The sequence below is a fragment of the Orcinus orca genome, chromosome 2 (genome assembly GCF_937001465.1).
Source record: "Orcinus orca chromosome 2, mOrcOrc1.1, whole genome shotgun sequence".
NCBI lineage: Eukaryota > Metazoa > Chordata > Mammalia > Artiodactyla > Delphinidae > Orcinus > Orcinus orca.
In genome coordinates this window covers 134,035,685-134,056,146 of record NC_064560.1, presented here as the reverse complement: position 1 = coordinate 134,056,146, position 20,462 = coordinate 134,035,685, and the positions used below count along the sequence as shown (strand labels likewise).

At 36.9% G+C, this 20,462-nt stretch overlaps 1 protein-coding gene across 8 annotated transcripts in view; it reads right to left on the bottom strand.

Annotated features, from left to right (window-relative positions):
* The window catches only part of SCFD1 (sec1 family domain containing 1), a 135,113-nt gene that overhangs the window by 92,810 nt on the left and 21,841 nt on the right, over positions 1–20,462 (bottom strand). For 7 of the 8 annotated variants that reach the window (XR_004478267.2, XR_007475939.1, XR_007475940.1 and 4 more), the window contains exons 5-7: positions 7,536–7,658; positions 6,177–6,264; positions 1,735–1,824 (exon numbers count right to left, since the gene is read on the bottom strand). Coding sequence is in view for 3 of the 8 variants with exons in the window: in XM_004282144.4 (XP_004282192.3) it covers positions 1,735–1,824; positions 6,177–6,264; positions 7,536–7,658 (301 nt within the window). In the remaining 5 variants the exon portion in view is untranslated. The remainder of the gene's footprint in view (positions 1–1,734; positions 1,825–6,176; positions 6,265–7,535; positions 7,659–20,462) is intronic. The other variant, XM_049706796.1, reaches the window with a different exon arrangement.

Sequence of the window (20,462 nt, the reverse complement as noted above, 5' to 3'; positions counted from 1 at the left end):
TTTAGACTTCTTAATTTCTCTCTATTATTCCAAGTTTTATTGAAGGCTGAAATCCTAAAATGAGAAAAAAAAATTAAACTGCACTGAAAATCTCATAAAACAAAGAACATTGTAATACTTATATGCTGAAATTCTTACATTTTAGATTCTATACAAAGCATGCTCAGTCACTTGTAAAAGTAAAAACGTGAAATATTAGTACATTTTTTAAAACTTTGTTTTCTTCTGATGGCAAGCTATACATGTCTGTCCTAAGAAAATCCAAATAATATTAGAAATGTACAAAGTTAATCCTCTTGATTCAAGCATCCCAAAATAACCCCATTAAGAATTAGATATCAATGTTTCCAGGTTATATTCTACATATAGTCTAAATAAGTGTGTGTGTGGAGTGCATAAAAAACAAAAACAGGATATTTTGCATACCATCCTTAAATTTGCTTTTTTTCCACTTAATTTATTATTGATATCTTTCTATGTCAGGTTGGTGGTAATTTCAACTTTTCCTTTAAGAAAAATCACTTTCTGATACTCTACATAATAAAAGTGGCTCTAACACTTCAGTGGTCTGTACACTTCTTTTTCAATCTACCTTAACCTTGAAAATATAGTTATCATCAAGCAAAAATAACCTTAATGTCCACAATAACTCTAGCATTCAGCAAAATTCTGGAGACTGTGTGCAAAAATAGAAAGATTAATTATGTCTGTTTAATGACTAAAAGTGGTATACATGTGCGTTCTTTAACAAACAACCCAACAACAACTCCATTTGAAGGTACTGAGAGCAATCGAAAGCAAGCAGAAAGTGGAGGAGGGTAAAACTCTTGAAAGAAGAGAAATACTTGAACAGTGAGAGATACTTTTAACCAGCTTTCCTCTTGAGGGTACTTTCCAGTTTGCATGGCACAGAGGAGAAAGAGCTCAAGCAGAAAACAGAAGACTCACTGAGCTGGGAAATCAAAGCCTGGAGTTCAGGGCTGGAAATTAAAGGGAAAAATCCCTGAAAGGAGGGACCCGCAAAATCTGTATGCAAATTCTCCTCAAGCTTTTGTCTATATCCTAAACTATGCATGTATCTCTCAATTTTCTCATTTGTGAAAAAGAGAGAAATTTTATTAATGTAGTGTGAGGATCATTTTAACTGAAAAGTTTTCAGTGTCTGCAAAATTAAAATAGCAATTAGAGGATTTCTAAACATATACATTATTAATAGTAACGAATAAAATCATACATTAGACATTAAACACAATGTAGCTGTAAGTAAATTTAGATACTCCAAAGAAATGTTTAAAATTTTGAGAGTATGTTGGATAAGTGTTTTACGTAAAGTTACTGTTTCCTGGAGCTTTGGGAGTTTGCCTTAATACTTACCAGGCATATATCTCTCTAATTAGAAGTGCATTTGAAATTTTTCAAAATGAACTATTAAAAGAAAATTAGCAGGCACATAGGTGAAGCCACCAGCAAACATTCAAACAATATATTAGGAAGTTACAATTACCAAAGACATCTAAGGTGACAACTCAAGAGAGCTGCTAAATGCTAACTTCATCAAATTATTAGAAGAATTGTGGTTTTATATAGTACAGAATGTATATTTTATCTCAACTCTGGAGAGAGGGATTGTAGAGATCCAGATAGATAATAAAGGATCATATTGCAGTGTAACAAGTTAAAATGAGCTGTTAAATAACTTACTTTCAAGAAATAAACAAAGGTTTGAAAACTTACCCAGTGTAACAAAAAAGCAAAAGAGGCTGTCAACAATAGTGTCCATAACAGTTTCCATTTCTGTGTCTGTGATATCTGGTCTGTTAATGGCTAAAATGACATAGATAAAAGAGAAGAAAGTGACCAAAATTTATCCCTTATTTTTATTCAAATTATTACTCAACACCTATCACTATTCAGTTTGATAATACTTGTAATAGTTAAAGAAGTAAAATTTTTATGCTTTAAATTTTAAGTGAACAAGTATCCACAAAAATTATACTTCAAAAAAAATACCACCTCAATATCAGTAGTAGTAATGAGTAGTATCAATATTAGAGCAGTAATAATAAGAAAAAACCCACCACATAAATTATACAAAATTTTTGCCAGAGCAAATAGGAAATATCGACTTCCATAATTTTATTCACAAACATTAAATGGCCTCAAGAAACTACTGATCTTACTATCCAAATACTGCCAGAAAAGGACAATGTATCAATAAATCAATTACGGCAAGACCAACATCACATACATTTTCTTTGTATTATAACAAATCATATAAATTTCTTTTCTGATCTACTAGACGGTGCTTAAGTGGTTCTCAAACTCCAGTGGACAGAAGACTCATTCTAAGAATAGGAGAGAAGAGAAAGAAGTTTCTCTGGAAGCTATTAAAAATGAAAGACTATTAGCCCTTTCCCTCAGGGACTCAATTCAATAGATTTGGGATAATTCTAGGTAATCTGCAATTCTGACAAACACCTCAGGTGATACTTGGGGCTACACATTTTTTTCTTTTCTGTCCCATTTCTTTCCTGGAACTTTAAGAACCAACATGTCAAATGTTTTTAAAAGGTAAGAGTAATAATGGTCCCTAGCCAGGAGGGAAGAATAAATGGAGAGGTGGCAAGCCTACTCACTAGGTTGACAACCAGTGACTTTGCTATCCTGGCTGCTCTACTACACGATGGCTTCCACATTTGAAAAACAGGTTGTTGGGGCTACACTTTAAGAAACATTGGTGTGAAGACTTTTCTTGACAAAGACCTTGCCTTATTCATCTTCCTATCTCTCAGAGTACCTAGGCTCAGTGTCTGACAAGTAGATGCTCAGTAACTATTTGTTAAAAGACTGGCTGGACTAAAATATTATCTATATAATATGTTTAATTTCCTAGCATCTTGAATGTGAAAACAAATATAAAATTCAATACAACTTGTGATCAGCATAAGAGGAAATCAGAATCCAACTGGATACAACAGAGTGTTCAAAGAAAGTATGGTACATGCAGAGAACATAAAAATAACAAAGACTTTAACCATAATCTGGATGAGGAAACGTGCTGCTATTCAGTACTTCAGACTGCCATCTATCCAAATCAGATGACAGAAATGGCATAAGGATACAACGTGAATTATGTAAATTCAGGGGATACCAATCCAGTGAAATACTCAGCTCATTCTGCCCATCACTGGTTCAGGTAAAATCTACATGAAGCCTCCACCCTTCAGGTCCATACCCTTCAGTCCCACACCTCTGAAACACTGACCTCAACAGTCAAAACACTGTCCATCACTAACTTCAACTCACTTTCAAAAACAACTTGGTTTGTCTGAGACATTAGCATAAGTCTAACTAAGGTGACACCTCCGCGTCCTTTATTGGATAAATTCCCAATCCATGGAAAACAGGTGATAAAAATTGAATCCATGGTATCAATATGGTTGATTTATGTTTTGAATAATCTGTTTAAGATTATTAATTAAAGCACTTGCAATGTTTGAGAGGATTTGCCACATAATTACATAATAATTAAGAGCACTAACTCTGGAGTGAGTGCCTGGATTTAGTAACCTGGTTTTGCCATTTCCTTATCAAGTTACTTAGTATCTGTGCCTCAGTTTTTTCATCTAGAAAACAGAAATAATATTAATTCCTACTTCATTAAGTTATTCTGAGGAGTAAATGAGCTTATATTGTAAAATGTGTATAGGGCAATCTACTACTATTATTATACTATAATTATACTATTGAGAATCTGGGCGATTAAGCATGTGATTATACTTTAAAATTAATAAATTAAATTTATACTTTTAATTCAATAATTATTAATTTCAGACTTGTGATTTTTAAGTTGAGAGATATAAGAAAACAAATTTATAAACACTTGAATGTTTAATGAATTTAGATTCCCTATAAATTTAATTATTTTTAATAATTATTTAAATATTTGGGCAGATTTTGTTTGTTAGATTTATAAAGTTGCCTGGTCTGGTATTTGAAGTACTTAAAACTACTCAGTCATAAAAAATCATGAAATTTTGCTGTTTGCAGCAACATGGATGGACTTGCAGAGTATTATGTTAAGTGAAATAAGTCAGACAGAAAGACAAATACTGCATGGTATCACTTATAAGTGGAATCTAAAAAATGCAACAAACTAGTGAATGTAACAGAATAGAAGCAGACTCACAGCTATAGATAACAAATTACCAGTGGGGAGAGGGAAGAGGGGACAACCTAGGGGTAGGGATTAAGAGGTGCAAATTATTATGTATAAAATAAGCTACAAGAATACATTGTACAGCATAGGGAATACAGCCAATATTTTATAATAACTATAAATGGAATATAACCTTTAAAAACTGTGAATCACTATATTATACACCTGTAACTTACATAATATTGTACATTGACTATACATCAATTAAAAAACAAATAATTAAAAAATGAATAGGTTGAACTTATAAACGCAACTTAAACTGTTTAAGGAAATTTAACAAACTAAGTTTGTTGACTAAGTTTGTTAAATGAGACTGATTATAATTTAGTCAGTTCAATCTGAGTTAATCAAAGAAAAAGTAAAGGTGCTTGTTTTCAAATCAGACTTAAAAATAAAATTTACAAGTTTAGTTTAAAGGCTTAAGGGAAACTAGGTTTTAAACATGTATCTTAAGTAGCTAATTAAGTTAAAGGTCAATTAAATGTAAACAGACTTCTGTAAATAACTACAGTACTGTCAAAAATCTCTTACATGGGCAATTCAGCAAATACTTACACCCATTTAGAGATGTTGCTTAATTTCAGCAAGAAGGCATACTATGGAGCTCAGTGAAACCAAAAGATTCATGCTCTCTTCTCTTGGGAGCTTACCACCTGGTCCAGTGTGTTATGATAGAATACCACTAGTATTTTGAGCAGAACGATTTTCTATGTGAGTATGGTTTACACACTGCAGAAGATTTAGCATCCCTAGTCCCTGCTCACTAACTGCTAGTGCTAATTGTGACAATCAAAAATGTCCTTACACATTTCCAAATGCCCCCATGGGAGGCCCCTACTTTAGAACCTCTGAAACTCTAGTCATTCCCAAACATCTCAATACTTAGGTATCAAATTAATAATTATTTCTATGAATTGGCTAATTACATCTTTTGTAGTCTGCAATTTTCTTTAAAATATTTGACATAACTAATCAATGGGCACAAAGTTTCAGTTAGGCAAGATGAATAAGTTCTAGAGATCTGCCATACAACATTGTACCTAAATCAACAATACTGTATTATATACTTAAAAATGTTAAGAGAGTAGATCTCATGTTAAGTGTTTTTACAAAGAAAAAGAATCAGCATAGACAATAAAACATGGTGTGGGTGTCCATGTTCCTGTGTGCATGTGTGTGTGTGTATGCATATGTGTCTGTTAACTGTGTGTATGCGTGTGCGTCTGTTAAGTTTTATCTACATCCAAGGAATGGTCAGTTTATCAAAGCTAGGAATACAAACTTCAGAGGTGGTTAGATAGCATTTGATCAAATACCAATACTCAAACCTACCACTGCATGAACAGGGTGTAAGAATCAAGGGTGTCTAACAACCTATATTTGAGAATGGTACTTATATCAATACTTCATTCCATAATAGGACATTAGTAGCTGCTGACTCTTTGTTGTTGTCTGATCTTGACAAATAGCAACATTAACCAACCGTTTCTGAGTGCTTACGATATGCCAGTAACTTTTCCAAGCATTTTACATACACGAATGCATTTAACTCCCATTAAAAACTCTGAGGTAGATAGTATTATTATTCCCGTTTTACAGATTTGGAAACTAAAGCACAGAGAAGCAAAGTAAACTTGTTCTTGTCCAAGGATCAAAGTACTAAAAGATTAACTGAATCTTACTACTAAAATACTGTCTTACACACCATGAGTGAACCACTCGTGCAAGTTGCTGTGGGGTAACTAAAAGGTCAGATAATTGGTCCTTCATTGAGCTTACAAAACAGATTTAGTAAGTGTTGTCTACATGTGACAGAACTCAAGTCTGAGACTTGTTTTCTTTATGGGCTGTAAACAAAGCTGGTTCTGGAGTGCACTAAACATGTTTACTATTGTTTTTCTACAGTACACTGTTCATTTTGTTAACAATGAATTATAAAATTCCTATTTTTACATACCACGATATGAAACAAGCTCCTTATTTTGATTACATAATACAAACATATCATCTTCCAAAGTAATAAAATTGAGATACTGATCGAAAACCTAGAAACAAAAGAAAAGGTTTTCAAATCAATTTTACAATATTGAATGTACTTTTAGTTTGATTTAATCTACTAATGATAAAATGAATAAAATTATAATTATATTCAATAACTAAAAGTTATACCATGTAGCATGTAGATTGTCAAATTGGACAAGAATGAGAAAGTAACATAAAAAAGCAATAAAAAAAACAAGACTCTGGGCAATAAATTATCAAGGAGAGTAACAGTTTCAGAAAACAAAATTTAAGAAGATATAAAATTTTAAAATAAATTGTGGTTGGGATGGGAATGGATATCAAATATGAAGAAAAACCACAATTTTAATTTTTATATTCATTTTAATCATACTTCTCTAAGAAAGTCATAGTAACTGTTTTTACACTGTGAACTATATTTATAGGCGGGGAAAAGTTACACTAGTTCTTTAGAAGTGTAAATCAGGAGAAAAATGAAGAAGACTATCTGAGATACGTTAAACGTAGTTAAATCGAAAACTGTTCATATTATTTCATGTAAAACTAATGATAAATTTTGGAAGAGAAAGAATAAGACGTAAGCCTTAAAAACTAATCAGAAGTAGTAGTGGACTATCTAAATCTAAGAATGAAAAATCTATTAGAATGAAAGAATGGGAATTAAATGCATGGTTGTTTAGTCTTTTATTCGCCCTATATCATTCTGTAGAATTTTCAGTTATATCTTGTCCAAATTCAAGAAACAAAGGGCAAAACAGGGCTACAACCAAGAATATATTTTATAGATTTATTTATAATTAAGCCAAACATGACTAAAAGTGACTATGATATAGAATTGCTGGCCTTCTTTCTTATAATATGCAATATAGCCCCCTTGGATTCTCTCTCCTAACTAAAAAAATATCTGAAGATAGTATGGTGACTATAGTGATCACTGATAAAACAATGCCAAAATATTCTGGGTATAATTTATGACAATACAACTGTCAAACTATTTCTAAGCTGAGCTAAAAAAAATATACAAATCCCAGCCCAAAACAAAAATTGATTCAGCTTCTTATTTTTGTCTTTCAAATTAACTGAGTAATAAGTTCCTTTAGTTTGGTTTATTTTGCCTAGTCCAAGTTGAAGATAATTTACACTATCAGAACTCTTTCTAGAAGTATTGGGTCTAAATATTTCTTAGGTTGTTCCAGTCCTTTGTAAATTAGACACCAATGTCTATTTATAGATTTCAGAATATTACTGAATTTTACATTTAACAAAATGTTATCAGCCAACCAAAACCTCTTACCTTGGCTACTTGTGTTACTGCACTAGCTGCTAATGCTGCATTTGCAATATCTTCCAGTTTACTTCTTGAAATAGCAGAAATAAAATTTAAATAATATGATTCATAGAGTTGATTTCGAAGATCCTATGAATACAATGAATACTTCATTCTTATAGGATAGTATAAAGGATAATGACCAATGCAAATCTTTTAGATGCAATAGAGCAAGGTTTTAGAGGATAATATGCATATTTAAAAGACAGGTTATACAAATGACACAAAAAAGTATCCCAGGAGAATAAAGTTATGAAGAGGTACTGGTTACTTGGTTACCAGATATAATTGACATGTATTTTAATAATTAAAGTTATGATACTATAATTATATTATCAATAAAATCCTATTAATTACAGTAGTGTACAAAACTGCTTTGAATTAGCATACTTGTATATTAGCATACTTCTTAAAAAAATCCAGGAGAGGGGAAAGATGGCGGAAGAGTAAGACGCGGAGATCACCTTCCTCCCCACAGACACATCAGAAATACATCTACACGTGGAACAACTCCTACAGAACAACCACTGAACGCTGGCAGAAGACCTCAGACCTCCCAAAAGGCAAGAAACTCCCCACGTACCTGGATAGGGCAAAAGAAAAAAAGAATAAACACAGACAAAGGAATAGGGACGGGACCTGCACCAGTGGGAGAGAGCTGTGAAGAAGGAAAGGTTTCCACACACTAGGAAGCCCCTCCACGGGCGGAGACTGCGGGTGGCGGAGGGGGGAAGCTTCGGAGCCGCGGAGGAGAGCACAGCAACAGGCGTGCGGAGGGCAAAGCGGGGAGATTCCCGCCCAGAGGATCGGTGCCGACCAGCACTCACCAGCCCGAGAGGCTTGTCTGCTCACCCGCCGGGGTGGGCGGGGCTGGGAGCTGAGGCTCGGCTTTGGTGGGATCGCAGGGAGAGGACTGGCGGTGTGACCACAGCCTGAAGGGGTTAGTGCACCACGGCTAGCGGGAGGGAGTCCGGGGAAAAAGTCGGAACCTGCCGAAGAGGCAAGAGACATTTTCTTCCCTCTTTGTTTCCTGGTGCATGAGGAGAGGGGATTAAGAGCGCCGCTTAAAGGAGCTCCAGAGAGGGGCGCGAGCTGTGGCTATCAGCACAGACCCCAGAGACGGGCATGAGACGCTAAGGCTGCTACTGCCGCCACCAAGAAGCCTGTGTGCGAGCACAGGTCACTATCCACACCTCCCTTCCCAGGAGCCTGTGCAGCCTACCACTGCCAGGGTCCCGGAATCCAGGGACAACTTCCCGGGAGAACACATGGCACGCCTCAGGCTGCTGCAACGTCATGCTGGCCTCTGCCGCTGCAGGCTCGCCCCGCACACCGTGCCCCTCCCTCCCACCGGCCTGAGTGAGCCAGAGCCCCTGAATCAGTGGCTCCTTTAACCCTGTCCTGTCTCAGCTAAGAACAGACGCCCTCCGGTGACCTACACACAGAGGCGGGGCCAAATCCAAATTTGAACCCCGGGAGCTGTGCGAACAAAGAAGAGAAAGGGAAATTTCTCCCAGCAGACTCAGGAGCAGCGGATTAAATCTCCACAATCAACTTGATGTTCCCTGCATCTGTGGAATGCCTGAATAGACAACGAATCATCCCAAATTGAGGCGGTGGACTTTGAGAGCAAGATATATTATTTTTTCCCCTTTTCCTCTTTTTCTGAATGTATATGTGTCTGTGTGAGATTCTGTCTGTATAGCTTTGCTTTCACCATTTGTCCTAGGGTTCTATCTGTCCTTTTTGTTGTTTTTGTTTTGTTTTTCTACTTAAAAGGAAAATTTTTTTCTTAATTATTTTTTATTTTAATAACTTTATTTTATCTTACTTTATCTTATTTTATCTCCTTCCTCCCTCCCTCCCTCCCTCCCTCCCTCCCTTCCTTTCTTTCTTTCTACTTTTTCTCCCTCTTATTCTGAGCTGTGTGGATGAAAGGCTTTTGGTGCTGCAGCCAGGAGTCAGTGCTGCACCTCTGAGGTGGGAGACCCAACTTCAGGACACTGGTCCACAAGAGACCTCCCAGCTCCATGTAATATAAAATGGCAAAAATCTCCCAGAGATCTCCATCTCAACACCAACACCCAGCTTCACTCAATGACCAGCAAGCTACAGTGCTGGACACCCTATGCCAAACAACTAGCAAGACAGGAACACAATCCCACCCATTAGCAGACAGGCTGCCTAAAATCAAAATAAGGTTACAGACACCCCAAAAGACACCACCAGACATGGACCTCCCCACCAGAAAGACAAGATCCAGCCTCATCCACCAGAACACAGGCACTAGTCCCCTCCACCAGGAAGCCTACACAACCCACTGAACCAACTTTAGACACTGGGGACAGACACCAAAAACAACAGGAACGACGAACCTGCAGCCTGCAAAAAGGAGACCCCAAACACAGTAAGATAAGCAAAATGAGAAGACAGAAAAACACACAGCACATGAAGGAGCAAGATAAAAACCCACCAGACCTAACAAATGAAGAGGAACTAGGCAGTCTACCTGAAAAAGAATTCAGAATAATGATAGTAAAGATGATCCAAAATCTTGGAAATAGAATAGAGAAAATGCAAAAAACATTTAACAAGGACCTAGAAGAACTAAAGAGGAAACAAGCAACGATGAACAACACAATAAATGAAATTAAAAATACTCTAGAAGGGATCAATAGCAGAAAAACTGAGGCAGAAGAACAGATAACTGACCTGGAAGATAAAATAGTGGAAATAACTACTGCAGAGCAGAATAAAGAAAAAAGAATGAAAAGAACTGAGGACAGTCTCAGAGACCTCTGGGACAACATTAAATGCACCAACATTCGAATTATAGGGGTCTCAGAAGAAGAAGAGAAAAAGAAAGGGACTGAGAAAATATTTGAAGAGATTATAGTTGAAACCTTCCCTAATATGGGAAAGGAAATAGTTAATCAAGTCCAGGAAGCACAGAGAGTCCCATACAGGATAAATCTAAGGAGAAACACGCCAAGACACATATTAATCAAACTGTCAAAAATTAAATACAAAGAAAACATATTAAAAGAAGCAAGGGAAAAATAACACACAAGGGAATACCCATAAGGTTAACAGCTGATCTATCAGCAGAAACTCTACAAGCCAGAAGGGAGTGGCAGGACATATTTAAAGTGATGAAGGAAAAAAACCTACAAACAAGATTACTCTACCCACCAAGGATCTCATTCAGATTTGATGGAGAAATTAAAACCTTTACAGACAATCAAAAGCTGAGAGAGTTCAGCACCACCAAACCAGCTTTACAACAAATGCTAAAGGAACTCCTCTAGGCAAGAAACACAAGAGAAGGAAAAGACCTACAATAACAAACCCAAAACAATTAAGAAAATGGGAATAGGAACATATATATCAATAATTACCTTAAATGTAAATGGATTAAATGCTCCCACCAAAAGACACAGACTGGCTGAATGGATACAAAAACAAGACCCATATATATGCTGTCTACAAGAGACCCACTTCAGACGTAGGGACACACACAGACTGAAAGTGAGGGGATGGAAAAAGATACTCCAAGCAAATGGAAATCAAAAGAAAGCAGGAGTAGCAATTCTCATACCAGACAAAATAGACTTTAAAATAAAGACTATTACAAGAGACAAAGAAGGACACTACATAATGATCAAGGGATCGATCCAAGAAGAAGATATAACAATTGTAAATATTTATGCACCCAACATAGGAACACCTCAATACATAAGGCAAATACTAACAGCCACATATATACAATGGAATATTACTCAGCCATAAAAAGAAACGAAATTGAGCTATTTGTAATGAGGTGCATAGACCTAGAGTCTGTCATACAGAGTGAAGTAAGTCAGAAAGAAAAAGACAAATACCGTATGCTAACACATATATATGGAATTTAAGAAAAAAAAATGTCATGAAGAACCTAGGGGTAAGGCAGGAATAAAGACGCAGACCTCCTAGAGAACGGACTTGAGGTTATGGGGAGGGGGAAGGGTGAGCTGTGACAGGGCGAGAGAGAGTCATGGACATATACACACTAACAAACGTAGTAAGGTAGATAGCTAGTGGGAAGCAGACGCATGGCACAGGGATATTGGCGTGGTGCTTTGTGACAGCCTGGAGGGGTGGGATAGGGAGGGTGGGAGGGAGGGAGATGCAAGAGGGAAGAGATATGGGAACATATGTATATGTATAACTGACTCACTTTGTTATAAAGCAGAAACTAACACACCACTGTAAAGCAATTATACCCCAATAAAGATGTTAAAAAAAAAAATACTAACAGCCATAAAACGGGAAATCAACAGAAACATATTCATAGTAGGGGACTTTTAACACCCCGCTTTCACCAATGGACAGATCATCCAAAATGAAAATAAATAAGGAAACACAAGCTTTAAATGATACATTAAACAAGATGAACTTTATTGACATTTATAGGACATGCCATCCAAAAACAACAGAATACACATTTTTCTCAAGTGCTCATGGAACATTCCCCAGGATAGATCATATCTTGGGTCACAAATCAAGCCTTGGTAAATTTAAGAAAATTGAAATTGTATCAAGTGTCTTTTCCACAACAACACTATGAGACTAGATATCAATTACAGGAGAAGATCTTTAAAAAATACAAAAACATGGAGGCTAAACAATACATTACTTAATAACAAAGTGATCACTGAAGAAATCAAAGAGGAAATCAAAAAAATACCTAGAAACAGGGCTGCCCTGGTAGCACAGGGGTTGAGAGTCCACCTGCCGATGCAGGGGACACGGATTTGTGCCCTGGTCTGGGAAGATCCCACATGCCGCGGAGCGGCTGGGCCTGTGAGCCATGGCCACTAAGCCTGTACATCCGGAGCCTGTGCTCCGCAACGAGAGAGGCCACAACAGTGAGAGGCCCGCGTATTGCAAAAAACAAAACAAAACAAAACAAAAAACAAAACATACCTAGAAACAAATGACAGTGGAGACACGATGACCCATTCCTGCAGGATGCAGGAAAAGCAGTTCTAAGAGGGAAGTTTATAGCAATACAATCCTACCCTAAGAAACAGGAAACATCTCAAATAAACAACCTAACCTTGCACCTAAAGCAATTAGAGAAAGAAGAAGAAAGAAACCCCAAAGTTAGCAGAAGGAAACAAATAATAAAATTCAGATCAGAAATAAATGAAAAGAAATGAAGGAAACGATAGCAAAGATCAATAAAACTAAAAGCTGGTTCTTTGAAAAGATAAACAGAATTGATAACCATTAGCCAGACTCATCAAGCAAAAAAGGGAGAAGACGCAAATCAATAGAATTAGAAATTAAAAAGGAGGAGTAACAACAGACACTGCAGAAATACAAAAGATCATGAGAGATTACTACAAGCAAACCTATGCCAATAAAATGGACAACTTGGAAGAAATGGACAAATTCTTAGAAATGCACAACCTACCAAGACTGAACCAGGAAGAAATAGAAAATATGAACAGACCAATCACAAGCACTAAAATTGAGACTGTGATTAAAAATCTTCCAACAAACAAAAGTCCAGGACCAGATGGCTTCACAGGCAAATTCTATCAAACATTTAGAGAGGAGCTAACACCTATCCTTCTCAAATTCTTCCAAAATATAGCAGAGGGAGGAACACTCCCAAACTCATTCTATGAGGCCACCATTACCCTGATACGAAAACCAAAGATGTCACAAAGAAAGAAAACTACAGGCCAATATCACTGATGAACACAGACGCAAAAATCCTCAACAAAATACTAGCAAACAGAATCCAACAGCACATTAAAAGGATCATACACCATGATCAAGTGGGGTTTATCCTAGAAATGCAAGGATTCTTCAATATACGCAAATCAATCAACGTGATATACCATATTAACAAATTGAAGGAGAAAAACCATATGATCATCTCAATAGATGCAGAGAAAGCTTTTGACAAAATTCAACACCCATTTATGATAAAACCCTCCAGAAAGTAGGCATAGAGGGAACTTTCCTCAACATAATAAAGGCCATATATGACAAACCCACAGCCAACATCGTCCTCAATGGTGAAAAACTGAAACCATTTCCACTACGATCAGGAACAAGACAAGGTTGCCCACTGTCACCACTATTATTCAACATAGTTTTGGAAATTTTAGCCATAGCAATCAGAGAAGAAAAAGAAATAAAAGGAATCCAAATTGGAAAAGAAGAAGTAAAGCTGTCACTGTTTGCAGATGACATGATACTATACATAGAGAATCCCAAAGATGCTACCAGAAAACTACTAGAGCTAATCAATGAATTTGGTGAAGTAGCAGGATACAAAATTCATGCACAGAAATCTCTGGCATTCCTATACACTAATGATGAAAAATCTGAAAATGAAATTAAGAAAGCACTCCCATTTACCATTGAACAAAAAGAATAAAATATCTAGGAATAAACCTACCTAAGGAGACAAAAGACCTGTATGCAGAAAATTATAAGACCCTGATGAAAGAAATTAAAGATGATACAAATAGATGGAGAGATATACCATGTTCTTGGATTGGAAGAATTAACATTGTGTAAATGACTCTACTACCCAAAGCAATCTACAGATTCAATGCAATCCCTATCAAACTACCACTGGCATTTTTCACAGAACTAGAACAAAAAATTTCACAATTTGTATGGAAAAACAAAAGAACCCAAATAGCCAAAGCAATCTTGAGAACAAAAAACGGAGCTGGAGGAATCTGGCTCCCTGACTTCAGACTATACTACAAAGCTACAGTAATTAAGACAGTATGGTACCAGCACAAAAACAGAAATATAGATCAATGGAACAGGATAGAAAGCCCAGAGATAAATCCACGCACATATGGTCACCTTATCTTTGATAAAGGAGGCAAGAATATACAGTGGAGAAAAGACAGCCTCTTCAATAAGTGGTGCTGGGAAAACTGGACAGGTACATGTAAAAGTATGAGATTAGAACACTCCCTAACACCATACACAAAAATAAGCTCCAAATGGATTATAGGTCTAAATGTAAGGCCAGAAACTATCAAACTCTTAGAGGAAAACATAGGCAGAACACTCTATGACATAAATCACAGCAAGATCCTTTTCGACCTACCTCCTAGAGAAATGCAAATAAAAACAAAAATAAACAAATGGGACCTAATGAACCTTAAAAGCTTTTGCACAGCAAAGGAAACCATGAACAAGCCAAAAGACAACCCTCATAATGGGAGAAAATATTTTCAAATGAAGCAAGTGACAAACAATTAATCTCCAAAATTTACAAGCAGCTCATGCAGCTGAATAACAAAAAAAAAAACAACAACCCAATCCAAAAATGGGCAGAAGACCTAAATAGACATTTCTCCAAAGAAGATATACAGATTGCCAACAAACACATGAAAGAATGCTCAACATCATTAATCATTAGAGAAATGCAAATCAAAACTACAATGAGATATCATCTCACCAGTCAGAATGGCCATCATCAAAAAATCTACAAACAATAAATGCTGGAGAGACTTTGGAGAAAAGCAAACACTCTTGCACTGCTGGTGGGAATGTAAATTGATACAGCCACTATGGAGAACAGTATGGAGGTTCTTTAAAAAACTACAAATAGAACTACCGTACGACCCAGCAATCCCACTACTGGGCATATACCCTGAGAAAACCATAATTCAGAAAGAGTCATGTGCCAAAATGTTCACTGCAGCTCTATTTACAATAGCGAGGAGATGGAAGCAACCTAAGTGTCCATCATCGGATGAATGGATAAAGAAGATGTGGCACATATATACAATGGGATATTACTCACCCATAAAAAAGAAATGAAATTGAGTTATTTGTAGTGAGGTGGATGGACCTAGAGTCTGCCATACAGAGTGAAGTAAGTCAGAAAGAGAAAAACAAATACTGTATGCTAACACATATATATGGAATCTAAGGGAAAAAAAAAAAGGTTATGAAGAACCTAGGGGTAAGACGGGAACAAAGACACAGACCTACTAGAGAATGGACTTGAGGATATGGGGAGGAGGAAGGGTAAGCTGTGACAAAGTGAGAGAGTGTCATGGACATATATACACTACCAAAGGTAAAATAGATAGCTAGTGGGAAGCAGCCGCATGGCACAGGGAGATCAGCTCGGTGCTTTGTGACCACCTAGAGGGGTGCGATAGGGAGGGTGGGAGGGAGGGAGATGCAAGAGGGAAGAGATATGGGAACATATGTATATGTATAACTGATTCACTTTGTTATAAAGCAGAAACTAACACACCATTGTAAAGTAAGTATACTCCAATAAAGATGTTAAAAAAAAATCCAGAAGTGGCTCTCTTATATAGCTTAAATGCTTATTATATTGGGCAGACACTACCTTATACTGTTTGTAGTCATGTGATGATACAACAAATATTTCCTTCACTGTACACAGACATGTTATAATTCAAATGACAAATTCTAGAACTATTCCTTCTCAATCACCCAAAAACAGTGTCATTTAAACTTATGTTAATTCTTAAATCAAATTTACTTAGCTTCTTAGACTCTAGGCAAATAGATATCTAAATAAGCATATTTCTTCAAATCTAAGATGATATCATTATAACAGGCACTGCTATTTTATGTAGCACTAAGGAAGAATGAATGTTGTCAATAAAATTCTATAACACACCATCAATTTTAAGATACATATGATTTCAAAGATGCTGAAATGTGAAAAACTGGGGGTCTGAAGCCTGTGTGAGGAAGGTGGCTGAGCAGAGCATTGTTTCAACAAAGACTGGGAGATTGGTTAAGGAATTGAGAATTGATAAATAAGTAATTATGTTGAGGATGTTGGGAGCCATGTTTCTCACTGTCAGCGAAAGAAATTATAAATTTGTAAAGGGAGAAGGAAAAGCTAGAATGAATCCTGTATTTCTGAATTGAAACAATTTCAGAGGTTATCTATCTTTGTCTAAATAGAGAGATAAGCAGGAAGATTTATAGCATTAAATATTGGTATAAATATTGATATACATGTATTTCTTAGTTCTGTCCATTCAGAGGACCCAAGAACTGTGACATCCTAGCAGCAATGAGTACCTAATGCTCAGACACTGATTTCTAAACACCATTCTCCACAAAAAGCAACCAGCGCTCCTTAGACAAATGGCTGAATCTTGGACTCGGACAGAGAAAGTACAAGATGAGACTGGAATAGCTTATTATGGAAAAAAGTAAGGAAGTGATCAAAGAATGCGGGAGACATTTCAAAAGAAGTTGAGCAATGTTGCAGGATGTAAGATCAATACATAAAAGTCAACTGGGTATCTACACACTTGCAATGAGTAACCCTAAAAATGAAATTAAGAAAACGATTCCATTCACAATAGCATTAAAAAGATACAAAGGAATAAATTTAGCAAAAGAAGTGTAAAACTTACATTCTGCACAGTACAAAATATTATTAAAAGACTGAAATAAATAGAAAGATATCCCATGCTCACGGATCAGAAAATTTAATACTGTTAAGATGGCGGACAATCATCAATAGGAAGACACTGGAACTCACCAAAAAAGATACCCCACATCCAAAGACAAAGGAGAAGCCACAATGGAACGGTAGGAGGGGCACAATCACAGTAAAATCAAATCCCATACCTGCTGGGTGGGTGACTCAGAGACTGGAGAACACCTATACCACAGAAGTCCACCCACTGGAGTGAAGGTTCTGAGCCCCATGTCAGGTTCCCAACCTGGGGGTCCGGCAACAGGAGGAGGAATTCCTAGAGAATCAGACTTTGAAGGCTAGTGGGATTGTACTGCAGGACTTCGACAGGACTGGGGGAAACAGAGACTCCACTCTTGGAGGGCACACACAAAGTAGTGTGCGCACTGGGACCCAGGGGAAGGAGCCGTGACCGCAGAGGAGACTGAACCAGACCTACCTGCTAGTGTTGGAGGGTCTCCTGCAGAGGCGGGCGGTGGCTGTGGCTCACCATGGGGACAAGGACACTGGCAGAAGTTCTGGGAAGTACTCCTTGGCATGAGCCCTCCCAGAGTCTGCCATTAGCCCCACCAAAGAGCCCAGGTAGGCTCCAGTGTTGGGCTGCATCAGGCCAAAAAACCAACAGGGAGGGAACCCAGCCCCACCCATCTGCAGTCAAGCAGATTAAAGTTTTACTGAGCTCTGCCCACCAGAGCAACAGCCAGCTCTACCCACCACCAGTTCCTCCCATCAGGAAACTCACACAAGCCTCTTAGATGGCGACATCCACCAGAGGGCAGACAGCAGAAGCAAGAACTACAATCCTGCAGCCTGTGGAATGAAAACCACTTTCACAGAAAGACAGACAAGATGAAAAGGCAGAGCACTATATACCAGATGAAGGAACAAGATAAAACCCCAGAAAAACAACTAAATGAAGTGGAGATAGGCAAACTTCCAGAAAAAGAATTCAAAATAATGATAGTGAAGATGATCCAGGACCTCGGAAAAAAATGGAGGCAAAGATCGAGAAGATGCAAGAAATGTTTAACAAAGACCTAGAAGAATTAAAGAACAAACAGAGATGAACAATACAATAACTGAAATGAAAAATACACTAGAAGGAATCAATAGCAGAATAACTGAGGCAGAAGAACGGATAAGTGACCTGGAGGACAGAATGGTGGAATTCACTGCCACGGAATACAATTAAGAAAAAAGAATGAAAAGAAATGAAGACAGCCTAAGAGACCTCTGGAACAATATTAAACGAAACAACATTCGCATTATAGGGGTCCCAGTAGGAAAAGAGAGAAACGACCTGAGAAAATATTTGAAGAGATTATAGTCAAAAACTTCCCTAACATGGGAAAGAAAAGAGCCACCCAAGTCCAGGAAGCACAGAGAGTCCCAGGCAGGATAAACCCAAGCGCAGTGAGTCCCAGGGAGGATAAACTCTGAGACACATACTAATGAAATTGACAAAAATGAAAGACAAAGAAAAATTATTGAAAGCAACAAGGGAAAAACGACAAATAACATACAAGGGAACTCCCATAAGGTTAAGAGCTGATTTCTCAGCAGAAACTCTACAAGCCAGAAGGGAGTGGCACAATATATTTAAAGTGATGAAAGGGAAAAATCTACAACCAAGATTACTCTACCTGGCAAGGATTGCATTCAGATTCGATGAAGAAATCAAAAGCTTTACAGACAAGCAAAAGCTAAGAGAATTCAGCACCACAAACCAGCTCTACAACAAATGCTAAAGGAACTTCTCTGAGTGGGAAACACAAGAGAAGAAAAGGACCTACAAAAAGAAACCCAAAACAATTAAGAAAATGGTAAAAGGAACATACGTAGCGATAATTACCTTAAATGTGAATAGATTAAATGCTCCAACCAAAAGACACAGGCTCACTGAATGGAATCAAAAACAAGATCCATATATATGCTATGTACAAGAGACCCACTTCAGACCTATCGACACATATAGACTGAAAGTGAGGGGACTGAAAAAGATATTCCATGCAAATGGAAATCAAAAGAAAGCTGGAGTAGCAATACTCATATCAGACAAAATAGCTTTAAAATAGAGAATGTTACAAGAGACAAGGAAGGATACTACATAATGATCAAGGGATCAAGAAGAAATAACAATTAGAAATACGTATGCACCCAACATAGGAGCACCTCAATACATAAGGCAACTGCTAACAGCTATAAAAGAGGAAATCAACAGTAACAGAATAATAGTGGGGGACTTTAACACCTCACTTACACCAATGAACAGATCACCCAGACAGAAAATTAATAAGGAAAAACAAGCTTTAAATAACACAATAGACCACATAGATTTAATTGATATCTGTAGGACATTCCAGCCGAAAACAGCAGATTACACTTTCTTCTTAAGTGCACACGGAACATTCTCCAAGATAGATCACATCTTGGGTCACAAATCAAGCTTCAGTAAATTTAAGAAAATTGAAATCATATCAAGCATCTTTTCTGACCACAACGCTGTGAGATTAGAAATAAATTACAAGGGAAAAAACCACATAAAAATCAGAAACACATGTAGGCTAAACAGTACATTACTAAAAAACCAAGAGATCACTAAAGAAATCAAAGAGGAAATCAAAAATACCTAGAGAAAAATGACAATGAAAACATGACGATCCAAAACTTATGGGATGTAGCAAGAGCAGTTCTAAGAGGGAAGTTTATAGCAATACAATCCTACCTCAAGAAACAAGAAAAATCTCAAATAAACAATCTAACCTTACACCTAAAGGAACTAGAGAAAGAAGAACAAACAAAACCCAAAGTTAGTAGAAAGAAAGAAATCATAAAGATTAAAGCAGATATAAATGGAACAGAAACAAGGAAAACAATAGCAAAGATCAATAAAACTAAAAGCTGGTTCTTTGAGAAGACAAACAAAATTGATAACCTTTAGCCAGTCATCAAGAAAAAGAAGGAGAGGACTCATATCAATAAAATTAGAAATGAAAAGGGAGAAGTTACAACAGACACCGGAGAAATACAAAGCATCATAAGAGACTACTACAAGGAACTCTTATGCCAATAAAATGGACAACCTGGAAGAAATGGCCCAATTCTTAGAAAGGTATAAGGCTTGCAAGACTGAACCAGGAAGAAACAGAAAACATGAACAGTCCAATCACAAGTAATGAAATTGAAACTGTGATTAAAAATCTTCCAACAAACTAAAGTCCAGGACCAGATGGCTTCACAGGGGAATTCTATCAAACATTTAGAGAAGAGCTAACACCTATCCTTCTCAAACTCTTCCAAAAAGTTGCAGAGGAAGGAACACTCCCAAACTCATTCTACAAGGCCATCATCACCCTGATATCAAAACCAGACAAAGATACCACAAA